At 49.0% G+C, this 15,035-nt stretch overlaps 1 protein-coding gene across 2 annotated transcripts in view; it reads right to left on the bottom strand.

Annotated features, from left to right (window-relative positions):
* Nucleotides 1-15,035, bottom strand: part of ptpa (protein phosphatase 2 phosphatase activator) — a 73,446-nt gene that overhangs the window by 49,734 nt on the left and 8,677 nt on the right. For both annotated transcript variants that reach the window (XM_072488868.1, XM_072488867.1), the window contains exons 3-5: nucleotides 14,567-14,653; nucleotides 11,061-11,186; nucleotides 10,035-10,152 (exon numbers count right to left, since the gene is read on the bottom strand). In XM_072488868.1, the coding sequence (XP_072344969.1) occupies nucleotides 10,035-10,152; nucleotides 11,061-11,186; nucleotides 14,567-14,653 (331 nt within the window). The remainder of the gene's footprint in view (nucleotides 1-10,034; nucleotides 10,153-11,060; nucleotides 11,187-14,566; nucleotides 14,654-15,035) is intronic.

The following is a 15,035-nucleotide window of genomic DNA, read 5'->3' as shown; positions in this document are numbered from 1 at the left end:
TGCAGTGAAGCAGTCTGGGAACAGTGTCCTCGCAGTCAGCGTCACATTGAAGCTGTCTAGGAACAGTGATCTCGCAGTCAGCGTCACAGTGAAGCTGTCGCGGAGCGGTGTCCTCATAGTCAGCGTCACATTGAAGCAGTCTGGGAACGGTGTACTGCAGTCAGCGTTGCAGTGATGCAGTCTGGGAACGGTGTCCTCGCAGTCTGCATCACAGTGAAGCAGTCTGGGAACGGTGTTCTGCAGTCAGCATCACAGTGAAGCAGTCTGGGAACGGTGTCCTGCAGTCAGCGTCACAGTGAAACAGTCTGGGAACGGTGTCCTGCAGTCAGCGTTGCAGTGAAGCAGTCTGGGAACGGTGTTCTCGCAGTCAGCGTCACAGTGAAGCAGTCTGGGAACGGTGTCCTCCATTCAGCATTGCAGTGAAGCAGTCTGGGAATGGTGTCCTCGCAGTCAGCATCACATTGAAGCTGTCTAGGAACAGTGATCTCGCAGTCAGCGTCACAGTGAAACAGTCTGGGAACGGTGTGCTGCAGTCAGCGTCACAGTGAAGCAGTCTGGGAACGGCGTCCTCCATTCAGCGTTGCAGTGAAGCAGTCTGGGAACAGTGTCCTCGCAGTCAGCGTCACATTGAAGCTGTCTGGGAACGATGTCCACGCAGTCAGCGTCTCAGTGAAGCAGTCTGGGAATGGTGTCCTCGCAGTCAGCATCACAGTGAAGCAGTCTGGGAACGGTGTCCTCCATTCAGCGTCACAGTGAAGCAGTCTGGGAACGGTGTCCTGCAGTCAGCGTTGCAGTGAAGCAGTCTGGGAACGGTGTTCTCGCAGTCAGCGTCACAGTGAAACAGTCTGGAACGGTGTCCTGCAGTCAGCGTTGCAGTGAAGCAGTCTGGGAACGGTGTTCTCGCAGTCAGCGTCACAGTGAAGCAGTCTGGGAACGGTGTCCTCCATTCAGCTTTGCAGTGAAACAGTCTGGGAACGGTGTCCTCCATTCAGCGTCACAGTGAAGCAGTCTGGGAACGGTGTCCTGCAGTCAGCGTAGCAGTGAAGCAGTCTGGGAATGGTGTTCTCGCAGTCAGCGTCACAGTGAAACAGTCTGGGAACGGTGTCCTGCAGTCAGCGTTGCAGTGAAGCAGTCTGGGAACAGTGTTCTCGCTGTCAGCGTCACAGTGAAGCAGTCTGGGAACGGCGTCCTCCATTCAGCGTTGCAGTGAAGCAGTCTGGGAACAGTGTCCTCGCAGTCAGCGTCACATTGAAGCTGTCTAGGAACAGTGATCTCGCAGTCAGCGTCACAGTGAAGCTGTCGAGGAGCGGTGTCCTCGTAGTCAGCTTCACAGTGAAGCAGTCTGCGAACAGTGTCCTCGCAGTCAGTGTCACAGTGAAGCAGTCTGGGAACGGTGTCCTCCATTCAGCGTCACAGTGAAGCAGTCTGGGAACGGTGTCCTCGCAGTCAGCGTCACAGTGAAGCAGTCTGGGAACGATGTCCACGCAGTCAGCGTCACAGTGAAGCAGTCTGGGAACGGTGTCCTCCATTCAGCGTCACAGTGAAGCAGTCTGGGAACGGTGTCCTCGGAGTCAGCGTCACAGTGAAGCAGTCTGGGAACGGTGTCCTTGCAGTCAGCGTCATAGTGAAGCAGTCTTGGAACAGTGTCCTGCAGTCAGCTTCGCAGTGAAACAGTCTGGGAACAGTGTCCTCAGTCAGTTCTAGTTGAAAAAAGTAATTGAGATGCACCAGGGCTAAGTCAAAGCCAGCATAATAAAGTAAAGTGACAGATAACTATAATAAGTAACTGTAACAAGGAGAAGTAGGTCAAAGCAGAATTAGACAAGGAGACTAAGTTGTATGGGGAGTATCTTTTAAGACTAAGTAATTTAAAAAGTTAGTAGTAAGACAAAGTAGATGACCATATTTGCAGTAAGTGCTCACAACTGCAGAAACTTGAACTCTGGGTTTCGGAAACACTGTGATGTACCCGAGGGGCTGAATCCACAGACCCCCTGGAGGCGGCAGGACAGGTCAATAGGGTAGTTAAGAAGGCTAAAGAGGCACTTGCCTTTATCAATTGTAGCATAGATTATAAGAGCTGGGAGGTTATGGTGGAGCTGTACAAGACCTTGATTAGGCCACAGCTGGAGTTCTGTGTTCAGTTCTGGTCGCCTCACTATAGGAAGGATGTGATTGCACTGGGAGGGTGTATTGGATTGGATTTGTTTATTGGCACGTGTACCGAGGTACAGTGAAAAGTATTTTTCTGCGAGCCGCTCAAACAGATCATTTGGTACATGAAAATAAAAGAAAAAGAAAATACATAATAGGGCAACGCAAGGTACACAATGTAAATACATAGACACCGGCATCGGGTGAAGCATGTGGGAGTGTGGTATTAATCAGGTCAGTCCATAAGAGGGGCGTTTAGGGGTCTGGTAACAGTGGGGAAGAAGCTATTTTTGAGTCTGTTCGTGCGTGTTCTCAGACTTCTGTATCTCCTGCCCGATGGAAGAAGTTGGAAGAGTGAGTAAGCCGGGTGGGAGGGATCTTTGATTATGCTGCCCGCTTTCCCCAGGCAGGGGGAGGTGTAGATAGAGGAGATTCACCAGGATGTTTGCCTGGGATGGAGTATTTTAACTATGAAGAGAGGCTGGATAGGCACGAGTTGTTTTCTTTAGAGCAGAGAAGGCTGAGGGGGAACAGATTGAGCTGTATAAGATTACGATTTCAGGGTGGATAGGAAGCAACTGTTCCCCTCAGTTGAAGGGTCAATAACAAGGGGGGCATAAGTTTAAAGTGAAAGGTAGGATGTTTAGAGGGGATTTGAGTCTGGAATGCGCTGCCTGGTTGAGGCAGGAAACCTCAACATTAAAAAAATATTTGAATGAGCACTTGAAATGTCGTAACAATCAACGTTATGGCCAAGTGCTGGAAAGTGGGTTAGTGCAGATTGAGTGTAGTTTTGTCAGCGCAGGCTCGATGGGCCGACTCGCTGACCCTAGGCAGCTCTTGTAAAGAGCTGGCACAGCCTCAATTGGTTGAAGGGCCTCCAACTGTGCTACAAAAGAGTGCACAACTTAGTCAAACTTCCAACAGCACCTCCCAAACCGGTGAGCCCACCCCCAGCAAGACCTCGTACACCTTCAGCACACAGACTCCAGCAGTTCAAAAAGACTGCCCACCACCACCTTCTCCAGGGCTACTAAAAGTGGGCAATAAAACATTGCCAGCGACACTCAGATCCCAAAAACGATGATTTTAAAAAAAACTCGAGGCCTCAAGTCCAATGCTTTGTGTTAATCTCACTGTCTGTATGAATCCAGGTAATTCACCCCAGTGGTCTTGTGTCTCACCCAAGAACCTCTCCTAATGGCAACATCAGCTATTAATTGTAGCTCTTTAAGAATCAGACCGATGATTCCCGGATACCGCTGAACATGCTAATGGAGTCTGGGAACTCTTACCCAACAGAAGAAACACTGGAGCTGAAAGATGAGGTCACTGGATACAAATCAGAAAGGCCAATCGACTGACGTTAGCTCAGCCACTCAAAGCCCCGAACAGGATTCAACTAAGCAATTCCACAACCTTCGCCTCCATTACCCAAAGTACAGCCTGTGCCGTGTCAATCTTTACATCTGAACAACTTCACATTGACAGAGACGGATTACCCACTGAGTCATGACTGAGGTCTGTGGTTCAGCCCCACTCCATGAGGATCTAGGCTGACACTCACAGCGGCGCGCTGCCAGGGATGCGCCGTTGGGGAGGGGAGGTTGGCACCAAGGGAGCGCCGTGCTGCCAGGGAGAGGGGTTTAGCACCGAGGGAGCGCCGTGCTGCCAGGGAGAGGGGTTTAGCACCAAGGGTGCGCATCACTGCCATGAGGGGAGTTTGGCACCGAGGGAGCGCGGTGCTGCCAGTGAGCAGTTTGGCACCGAGGGAGCGCCGCGCTGCCAGGGAGGAGTTTGGCACCGAGGGAGCGCCGTGCTGCCAGGGAAGGAGTTTGGCACTGAGGGAGCGCCGCGCTGCCAGGGAGGAGTTTGGCACCGAGGGAGCGCCGTGCTGCCAGGGAGGAGTTTGGCACCGAGGGAGCGCCGTGCTGCCAGGGAGGGGTTTGGCACCGAGGGAGCGCAGCGCTGCCAGGGAGGAGTTTGGCACCGAGGGAGCGCCGCGCTGCCAGGGAGGAGTTTGGCACCAAGGGAGCGCCGTGCTGCCAGGGAGGAGTTTGGCACCGAGGGAGCGCCGTGCTGCCAGGGAGGAGTTTGGCACCGAGGGAGCGCCGCGCTGCCAGGGAGGAGTTTGGCACCGTGGGAGCGCCGTGCTGCCGGGGAGGAGTTTGGCACCAAGTTTTACCCGTGTTATGCTCCTCGTGCTCAATGTGGGAGTTCAGGGACGCGGCCGATGCCCCTGACTCCTTCATGTGCAGGAAGTGTGACCAGCTGCAGCTCCTGTTAGACCGCATGACGGCTCTGGCGCTGCGGACGGACTCACTTTGGAGCATCCGCGATGCTGAGGAGGCCGTGGATAGCACGTTCAGTGAGTTGGTCACACCGCAGATTAGGATTGGTGAGGGAGACAGGGAATGGGTGACCAAAAGGCAGAGAAAGAGCAGGAAGGCAGTGCAGGTGTCCCCTGCGGTCATCTCCCTCCAAAACAGGTATACTGTTTTGGATACTGTTGGGGGAGATGACTCACCAGGGGAAGGCTGTAGTAGCCAGGCTCATGGCACCGTGGCTGGCTCTGCTGCACAGAAGGGCGGGAAAAAGACTGGCAGGGCTATAGTCACAGGGGATTCAATCGTAAGGGGAGTAGACAGGCGTTTCTGTGGTCGAAAGCGAGACTCCCGAATGGCATGTTGCCTCCCAGGTGCACGGGTCAAGGATGTCTCAGATCGGCTGCAGGACACACTGAAGGGGGAGGGTGAACAGCCAGTTGTCGTGGTGCATATAGGCGCCAACGATATAGGTAAAAAACGGGGTGAGGTCCTACAATCAGAATTTAGGGAGTTAGGAGACAAGTTAAAAAGTAGAACCTCAAAGGTAGTAATCAGTTCCACGAGACAGTCAAGAGTAGAAATTCAAGAACAGTCAGAATTAATATGTGGCTTGAGAGATGGTGCAAGAGGGCGGGGTTCAGGTTTTTGGCACATTGGAACCAGTTCTGGGGGCGGTGGGACCATTACAAATCGGATGGTCTACACCTGGTCAGGACTGGAACCAATGTCCTAGCTTTTGCTAACACTGTTGGGGGGGTTTTAAACTAATGTGGCAGGGGGATGGGAACCATATTAGGAAGTTAGAGGTCAGTAATGAGGCAGCAACTAAAGCCAGTAAGGTACTAGACAATAAACTCAATGTGACTAAGAGGAAGAGTAGACAGGGAAGAGATGATGAACACAAAGGGACTGAGGTGGTCTGAGGTGCGTTTGTTTCAATGCGAGAAGTGTAGCAGGTAAGGCAGATGAACTTAGGGCTTGGATTAGTACCTGGGAATATGATGTTATTGGTATTACTGAGACTTGGTTGAGAGAAGGGCAAGACTGGCAACTAAATATCCCAGGGTATAGATGCTTCAGGAGGGATAGAGAAGGAGGTAAAAAGGGTGGAGGAGTTGGATTACTGGTCAGAGATGATATGACAGCTGTGATTAAGGAGGGCACGATGGAGGATTCGAGCACTGAGGCAATATGGGTAGAGCTAAGAAATAGGAAGGGTGCAGTAACATTGTTGGGACTTTACTACAGGCCTCCCAAAAGCGAGCGTGAAGTAGAGGTACAAATATGTAGACAGATTATAGAAAAATATAGGAGCAATAGGGTGGTCGTGATGGGAGATTTTAACTTCCCCAACATTGAATGGGACTCAGGTAGTGTTGGAGGCGTAGATGGAGCAGAATTTGTAAAGAGCATCCAGGAGAGTTTTTTAGAGCAGTATGTAAATAGTCCAACTCGGGAAGAGGCCATACTGGACCTGGTATTGGGGAATGATCCCGACCAGGTGGTTGAAGTTTCAGTCGGTGATTACTTTGGGAATAGCGATCACAATTCCGTAAGTTTTAGAATGCTCATGGACAAAGACGAGAGTGGTCCTAAAGGAAGAATGCTAAATTGGGGAAAGGCCAAGTATAACAAAATTCGGCAGGAGCTAGGGAATGTGGATTGGGAGCAGCTGTTTAAGGGTAAATCCACATTTGAAATGTGGGAGTCTTTTAAGGAAGGTTGATTAGAGTGCAGGACAGGAATGACCCTGTGAAAATGAGGGATAGAAATGGCAAGATTAGGGAACCATGGATGACGGGTGGAAATGTGAGACTAGCTAAGATGAAAAAGGAAGCATACATAAGATCTAGGCGACTTAAAACTGATGAAGCTTTGGAGGAATATCGGGAAAGTAGGACAAATCTCAAACGCGCAATAAGAGGGCTAAAAGGTGTCATGAAATATCTTTGGCTAACAGGGTTATGGAAAATCCCAAAGGCTTTTATTCGTATATAAGGAGCAAGAGGGTAACTACAGAAAGGATTGGCCCACTCAAAGACAAAAGAGGGAATTTATGCGTGGAGTCAGAAGAAATGGGTGAGATTCTTAATGAGTACTTTGCATCGGTATTCACCAAGGAGAGGGACATGACAGATGTTGAGGCTCGGGATGGATGTTTAAATACTCTAGGTCAAGTCAGCGTAAGGAAGGGGGAAGTTTTGGGTATTCTAAACGGCATTAAGGTGGACAAGTCCCCAGGTCCGGATGGGATCTATCCCAGGTTACTGAGGGAAGGGAGGGAAGAAATAGCTGGGGCCTTAACAGATATCTTTGCAGCATCCTTGAGCATGGGTGAGGTCCCGGAGGACTGGAGAATTGCTAATGTTGTCCCTTTGTTTAAGAAGGGTAGCAGGGATAATCCAGGAAATTATAGACCTGTGAGCTTGACGTCAGTGGTAGGCAAACTGTTGGAGAAGATACTGAGGGATAGGATCTATTCACATTTGGAAGAAAATAGACTTATCAGTGATAGGCAGCATGGTTTCGTGCAGGGAAGGTCATGTCTTACAAATCTAATAGAATTCTTTGAGGAAGTGACAAAGTTAATTGATGAGGGAAGGGCTGTAGATGTCATATACATGGACGTTTGATAAAGTTTCCCATGGCAGGTTGATGGAAAAAGTGAAGTTGTATGGGGTTCAGGGTGTTCTAGCTGGATGGATAAAGAACTGGCTGGGCAACAGGAGACAGAGAGTAGTGGTGGAAGGGAGTGTCTCAAAATGGAGAACGGTGACTAGTGGTGTTCCACAGGGATCCGTGCTCGGACCACTGTTGTTTGTGATATGCATAAATGATCTGGAGGAAGGTATAGGTGGTCTGATTAGCAAGTTTGCAGATGATACTAAGATTGGTGGAGTTGCAGATAGCGAGGAGGACTGTCAGAGAATACAGCAAAATATAGATAGATTGGAGAGTTGGGCAGAGAAATGGCAGATGGAGTTCAATCCAGGCAAATGCGAGGTGATGCATTTTGGAAGATCTAATTCAAGAGCGGACTATACGGTCAATGGAAGAGTCCTGGGGAAATTTGTGTACAGAGAGATCTGGGAGTTCAGGTCCATTGTACCCTGGAGGTGGAATCGCAGGTCGATAGAGTGGTCAAGAAGGCATACAGCATGCTTGCCTTCATCGGACAGGGTATTGAGTACAAGAGTCGGCAGGTGATGTTACAGTTGTATAGGACTTTGGTTAGGCCACATTTGGAATACTGCGTGCAGTTCTGGTCGCCAAATTACCAGAAGGATGTGGCTGCATTAGAGACGGTGCAAAGGAGGTTCACCAAGATGTTGCCTGGTATGGAGGGTGCTAGCTATGAAGAAAGGTTGAGTAGATTAGGATTGTTTTCGTTGGAAAGACAGAGGTTGAGGGGGGACCTGATTGAGGTCTACAAAATTATGAGAGGTATGGACAGGGTGGATAGCAACAAGCGTTTTCCAAGAGTGGGGGTGTCAATTACAAGGAGTCACGATTTCAAGGTAAGAGGGGGAAAGTTTAAGAGAGATGTGCGTGGAAAGTTTTTTACGCAGAGGGTGGTGGGTGCCTGGAACGCTTTGCCAGCGGAGGTGGTAGAGGCGGGCACGATAGCATCATTTAAGATGCATCTAGACAGATATAGGAATAGACGGGGAACAGAGGGAAGTAGATCCTTGGAAAATAGAAGACAGGTTTAGATAAAAGATCTGGATCGGCGCAGGCTGGGAGGGCCAAAGGGCCTGTTCCTGTGCAGTCATTTTCTTTGTTCTTTGAGGTAGCGCCGTGCTGCTGGGGAGGAGTTTAGCACCGAGGGAGCGCCGCGCTGCCGGGGAGGGGAGTTTGGAATGAACACCACGCTGCCGTAAAGATCAGGACCATGCCTGCACTGCATTGTTGGAGACCACCTTTCAGGTGGGATGTTGAAAATGGCACCTTTGCACTCTCAGGTGGACAGAGAGGATCCCACAGTTACCATCAGAGGGGTAGCAGAGGAGATCGCCATAGAATTCCTACGGTACTCAAGGAGGCCTATGGGCCCATCAAGTCTGCACTGATCCTCTGAAAGAGCACCCTAGCTAGGCCCACTCCCCCGCCCTATCCCAGTAACCCCACCTACCTGCACATATTTGAACACAAAGGGGCAATTTAGAATGGCCAATCCACCTAACAGTACATCTTTGGACTGTGGGACGAAACCGGAGCGCCCGGAATAAACACAAGCAGACATGGGGAGAACGTGCAGACAATGACTCATCTCCCCGGTATCTGGGCCGATATTTATCACTCAACCAACATCACCAAAACTGATTACTTGGTGACTGTAATAGGAGTGTCAGCGCTTTCTGGGCACAAATTAGCCGCCCCATTTCCTACACCACAACAGGGATTATAATGGTTGTCAAGAGGTTTGAGACATCTAGAAATTGTGAAAGACACCACGTGAAACGGGAATTATTTCTCTCATTTAGTACCAGTCGGGTCTCAGTATGGGCAGCATTCACAGTTTTTCAGTTGATGATACCACAAATGAAATATCTTCAGGGAGTTGGCAACATCATGCCAGCAAATCGCAGTGGAATTGCTGAGCCAGCAACTGCTCCTAAACTCCCACCATCATTGAGGCGGTTAGCCTTCACTGTTTAAACAAACGCAGGACTTCCTACCCTTCCTTCAGGAAGATGCTGCTGATAGCTCATAATACTGAAACATTCACTTGGTTTTTCTCCCTCCACAGATGCTGTCAGACCTACCGCGTATTTCCAGCATTTCCCACTTTCGACTCTAAGAATAATAATCTTTATTGTCACAAGTAGGCTTACATTAACACTGCAATGAAGTTACTGTGAAAACCCCTAGTCTCCACATTCCGGCGCCTGTTCGGATACACAGAGGGAGAATTCAGAATGTCCAATTCACCGAACAGCACGTCTTTCGGGACTTGTGGGAGAAAACCGGAGCACCCGGAGGAAACCCACGCAGACACGGGGAGAACGTGCAGACTCCGCACAGACAGTGACCCAAGCCGGGAATCGAACCTGGGACCCTGGCGCTGTGAAGCAACAGTGCTAACAAATGTGCTACTGTGCTGCCCCGAAGCAGCTATCCGCTGGAGGAGGATAGGATCTGGATTCATGCTGCACAAGTCCTTACACAGTGAACAAGGGGGGAACGAAAGCAAAAACATGGACGGAATTAACTTGAGCCCCTCACTGCGTTGTCAAGTGGCATGTTAAGGGGGCATGGCAGAAAGTGTGTTCACACTATCCACCAGGGAAAGGTGGGAAGCACAGAGACCAGGATGGGAGGGGGGAAATCACAGACAATGCACATTCGCAGAGCTGCTAACAGCACAGTCCAAATTGAAGCTCAGGTCCTCACTGGGCAAGTACAATGATCTGATTACTTGACAGACACTACCATCTAGTGGACAGTCTAGGATCAGCAAAGCGCACAGTTGCAGCGAAGGGTTTACGAAGAACAGATTTGGTGATTCCCTCTCTACACCCACACACAAGAGGGATACAAAGTCGTGGTTACCTGTTCCATAGTCTATTCTTGTTGGGTTTCCCACAGATTCCTTTAAATACACTGCAGCCTCGACAACAGCAGCACTGAACTCGGGGGGAATCACGTTGGAGACCAAGTTCTCAGCCTCCTGTGACAAGAAAGCAAATCAGTGCAAGTGTTGGGATCTCACGAATGGCTGGAGACAGACTCACCCCACCCCAGCCCTGTACAGCTCAGGGCAGCCTTGCAAACCCCCCCCCCCCACACACACCACACACCTCCCGGCAAATAGCTTCCTCCAACTTCCCACACTCGGGTCCAACACGAGAAAGGAACTCTCCCATGGGACTCACAGGAGCTGGACGTTCTGGATGAATTTCCAACAAGCCATGCCGTCTACCCTAGAGATGCTTCAGTCCTCAATTCCATACCACTGTCTCCATTCTTCACAGGACACCCTGGACCAGACGGGTCACCAGGCTATGTGGTTCCACAAACCCACCCTCTAACTCACCGGGCACTGTGCTACTGAGAGCCAGGTGAGTGGGAAGCCTGTGACTTCCCCTGCCCGACACCCAGCATAAGCTGGAGACTGCGTCTAAATTCTGTCAGTTAGCCACTAAATGGGACAGACAGACTGGAGGGAGTTACAGAGTGAGACAGAAACATTGTAATCTCAATGGCCAATCACTGAGGGAACAACTATCATCGGTACTGACATGAATTAAACAAACAAGATGGATTCAACTCGTCCACACGCAAGATAAAACCACACAATATCCAACTGCTTCTTGAAGAACGTCCTGTAGTTTCGGCAATTACCCAGTGTCCAACACACACGTTGATCAAATTTCTTAACGAAGAACTGAGTATATTTGCTTTTTGTCAGTTTAAATCTAGCAGAACGGTCTCAGAACATCCTCCCCTCAACCAAACACAAAACCTGGAATCTTTTAAAATTAGAATTAGTGTGAATTTGTCTTTATGAAAAGATTTAATAGTGGGACACTCTCTTTAAACTTCCGCTTAGGCGCAACACTTCTAACCACAACCCACCTTCTCAAGCTTGTTGTACCAAGCGCGAAACGCCTTGTTACCAAATCGGGAAGGCTGGTCGACTGGCGGGGTCTCGTCGATCCACCTGTCCAGCGTGTTCAGGAGCAAAACCAATTTCTCCACCGGCTGCAGATGGAAACAGAGGGGAGATGTGAGCGGCTCTCCCTGTACATCGTTCAAAACACAAACAAATCTACATTTCTGCATCTTCCAGGACCTCAGGATGCCCCAGACACTTTACAACCAATGGCGTGCAGCCAATTGGGCACAGCAAGCTTCCAAATAAAAACACCCACAATGTGATAACAACCAGATAATCCGGTTTGAGGCGACGATGGTTGAAGGATAAACAATGGTTAAGAGGGAACTCCCCTGCTCTTCCGCGAAGCAATACCGTGGGCTCTTTTACCCGACTTCCAAGGGCAGATGAGGCCTCAGTTTTGTTTCATTCGAAAGACGCGGGATATGGGCTGGAGACCGGTTGTTTGTACAGAATTAAAGTTAATTCAGTATTTTTACACAGGGCACATTCAGACAATGAGTCACTCACATTCAACACAGACATAAAGACTGAGGCAGCTCCTCAGTGCTACACACCTTTAAGTCTGCCCTCGTGAAAAGGCTCACAGGAGTCAGGATGATCTTATTGTAGACAGTTAGGAAAGGCGTGGAGCGGGCTGCTCAGCACACAAGGGTCTCCCGGTAGAAGCCAGTTCTCTGGAAAGGCAATCGGAAGGGGGAAATTAGCCACCCAAACAGACCAGAAGCATGTCTGAAGGAGCTCAAAGTCCACAGATTAAGTTCTCGGTCTCCACACAGGTCCTTCACGGTCGCTGGGAACGCCCTCCCTAACAGCACGGAGGGTGTACCTACATCACATGGACCTTCTCGAGGGCAACTAGGGTTGGGCAATTGAAAAAAAAAAAAACTGGCCTAGCCAGCGATGCCAACATCCCGTGAAAGAATAAACAAAAAAGCCATGGGTTCTAGCTCCACTCCAGGGACTGGGTTACATACTGCAGGCTGACAGTCCTGGTGTCGCACTGAAGGAATGATGCAGTGTCTGCACACAGGAACAGGAGTAGGCCATTTGGCCGATCATGCCCACTTCACCACCCAATCGAATCATAACTGATCACCCCCCCTCCCACAATCACCATTTCCCATGATGTCATTATTATCCAGGGATCTATCGATTTCTGCCTTGAACACGTTCAGTGATTGATCCTCCACATCCTCCCGGGTTAGAGAATTCCCAAGATTCCCCACACACAGTGAGGAAATTTCCATTCATCTCAGTCTGAAATGGCCGACTCCTTATTCTGGGATTATGTCCCCTGGTTCTAGACCCCCAGCCAGAGGAAACGTCCCCTCCACATCGGGCCTGTCACATCCCGTAAGAATCGTGGAAGTTTCAATAAGGTCACCCCTCGTTCTTCGAAATTCTGAGAATACTGATCCAGTCTCCCCAAACCCTCCTGTCCGAGGTGCGGTGTTTGGTTGAGACATTGAGACATCTGTCCTCTCAAGTGGACCTAAAAGATTTCACATCCACTGTTTGATGAAGAATATTCTCCCTGGTGTACTGGTCAATATTTATCCGACACCCAACAACACAAAACAGATTATGCTGCCATTATCACATTGCTGCTTGTGGAATCTTGCTGTGTTCAATCTGGCCGCCACTTTACGTCCATTACAACAGTGAACGTTTGCTGTTGTCAGGTGAGAGTACCTTTAAGAAATGGGTGTTTATAAATGGGTGTGTATATAATATCTGTAGTGAGAGTACCTTTAAGAAATGGGTGTTTACAACTGCAGTGATGTCAGAGAGTGGGTGGAGCTGGGCTGTCTGTCAGCTTTTTACTTTCACTTTTGAGCAGGCTGCAGGGTGTGTTTTAATTTTGTTTTCAGTGTTGGAGCTGAAGCCAGACAGAGCAGGTGTACTGCTGTTCTCTCTGCCATCAAAATACTATCTCTTGATCATTTGGTGAATTCAGAATTATAAATGTTTTCAGAAGTGACTTTAACCTGATGTGCTTGCTTCTGATAAAGGTTTTGTTTTTAAGTCGTATGAATGTTAAAAAGGAAAGCTTAAAGGTTTACTTAGTGTTGTATTCTTTGGGGGTTGTATTTGAATTAATGGTTGCTAAGATGTTCACTGCATGTTTTAAAAAGGTTAACTTGAGTTCATAGAATAAACATTGTTTTGCTTTAAAATTACTTTTCCATTTCTGCTGTACCACACCCGTAGAGTGGGCCGTGTGCTCCCCATTCCACAATCTAGTAAAAGTTGTGGGTCAGGTGAACTCCATGATACACTTTGGGGTTCTCTAAACCCTGGCCCATAACACGGTGTAATGCTTTGGGGCGACCTAAGGCTGCGAAAGGTGCTGTATAAACAGGAGTGCTTTCTTCGGTTAAGTTATCTGATTTTATTTCACTGCCCAGTAACAATCTCCGTGTTTACCCAAGATGTTCACCTGACGTTGGTTGCACTGCAGTGTATACTGGCCCGTGTCCGAATTCTCCCACACAGGGAACTGATAATCTCAACAACTCTGTGGGGCGGCAGAAGGAAGCAGGAGGGAGAGAACAAAAATAAAATGATGGGCTACCCTCCCAACTCTGCCTTTCCATATCCTCTGAAAATGAGGAGCAGGAAGATCAGGGTTTTATCAGCCAGGTGAGAATCTCCTCCAACTGATCAAACATCAGAAGATGCAAATTAGTTCTCATATCAGCTCTTAACAGCCACTTACATTCCCAGTCCTATTGAATCTACTTCCCAAATTAACCATGTTTAAACTGGAACAGGGGCAAGGGGCACAAAGACACCTCTGGTACCTTCACCTGCCTGGGGCCAGGCTCCGAAATTCCCTCCCTTAACCTCTTCCCCTCACCCTTTAAAACGCTCCTTAAACCCGACCATGTTTCTGGGTCACCTATTCAAACATCATCTTCTTTGGCACGGTGTAATATTTCTGCCTGATTTTCATAAAATTTACAGTGCAGAAGGGGGGCATTAGCCCATCGAGTCTGCACCAGCCCTTGGAAAGAGCACCCCTACTCAAGCCCACACCTCCACCCGATCCCTGTAACCCAGTAACCCCACCTTTTTTTTGTACACCAAGGGCAATTTAGCATGGCCAATCCATCCAACCTACACATCTCTGGACTGTGGGAGGAAACCGGAGCACCCGGAGGAAACCCACGCAGACAAGGGGAGAACATGCAGACTCCGCACAGACAGTGACCCAAGCTGGGAATCGAACCTGGGACCCTGGAGCTGTGAAGCTTCAGTGCTAACCACTGTGCTACGTGCTGCCCAGTGATCTGCTTTGGGTTATTATGCTACGTTAAATGTATTATATTAATGCAGGCTTTTGCTGTAGTTCATTAAAACTGTTCCGCTACAGCCCTCCACATTATACCCCACTTTGTGGATACAGCCTATTATATATCAGCAGAGGTTATGTCAGCGGAACCCCAGCTGTATATCCTACCTCGGAGGTTTTAAAATCGCACGCGAGCTTTTTCCCTTTCACACTCTCGTTCAGTGTCAGAACAAACCCAACATAGTCAGCATAGGCCTAGAGAGAGAGAGAGAGATTGGTTAATCACAGAACATCTAAAAAGCTTTGAGTAAACTGATTTAAACTCACATCCTGTTTTTAAATTATTTTAAAATGTTTATCTGGATTAGTGCAATTCCAACAACACTGAAGAAACTTGACACCATCCAGGACAAAGAAGTCCGCTTGATTGCTACCCCTTCCACAACCTGAAGCATTCACTCCTTCCATCACCACCGAACAGTGACAGCCGTGTGTACCATCTATAAGATGCACTGCGGGAAGTCACCAAGGCCCCTTCGACAGCAATGGAAATGCCACTGAATGTTATTGGGCGATGGTTAGATCCTCTCCTGTAGGAGATGGTCATTGCCGGGCACTTGTGTGGTGCAAATGTAAC

Source organism: Scyliorhinus torazame, chromosome 22 (assembly GCF_047496885.1).
Source record: "Scyliorhinus torazame isolate Kashiwa2021f chromosome 22, sScyTor2.1, whole genome shotgun sequence".
Taxonomy (NCBI): domain Eukaryota; kingdom Metazoa; phylum Chordata; class Chondrichthyes; order Carcharhiniformes; family Scyliorhinidae; genus Scyliorhinus; species Scyliorhinus torazame.
Note: the sequence above shows the minus strand (reverse complement) of the source record. Positions and strands in the feature narration are given on the sequence as shown.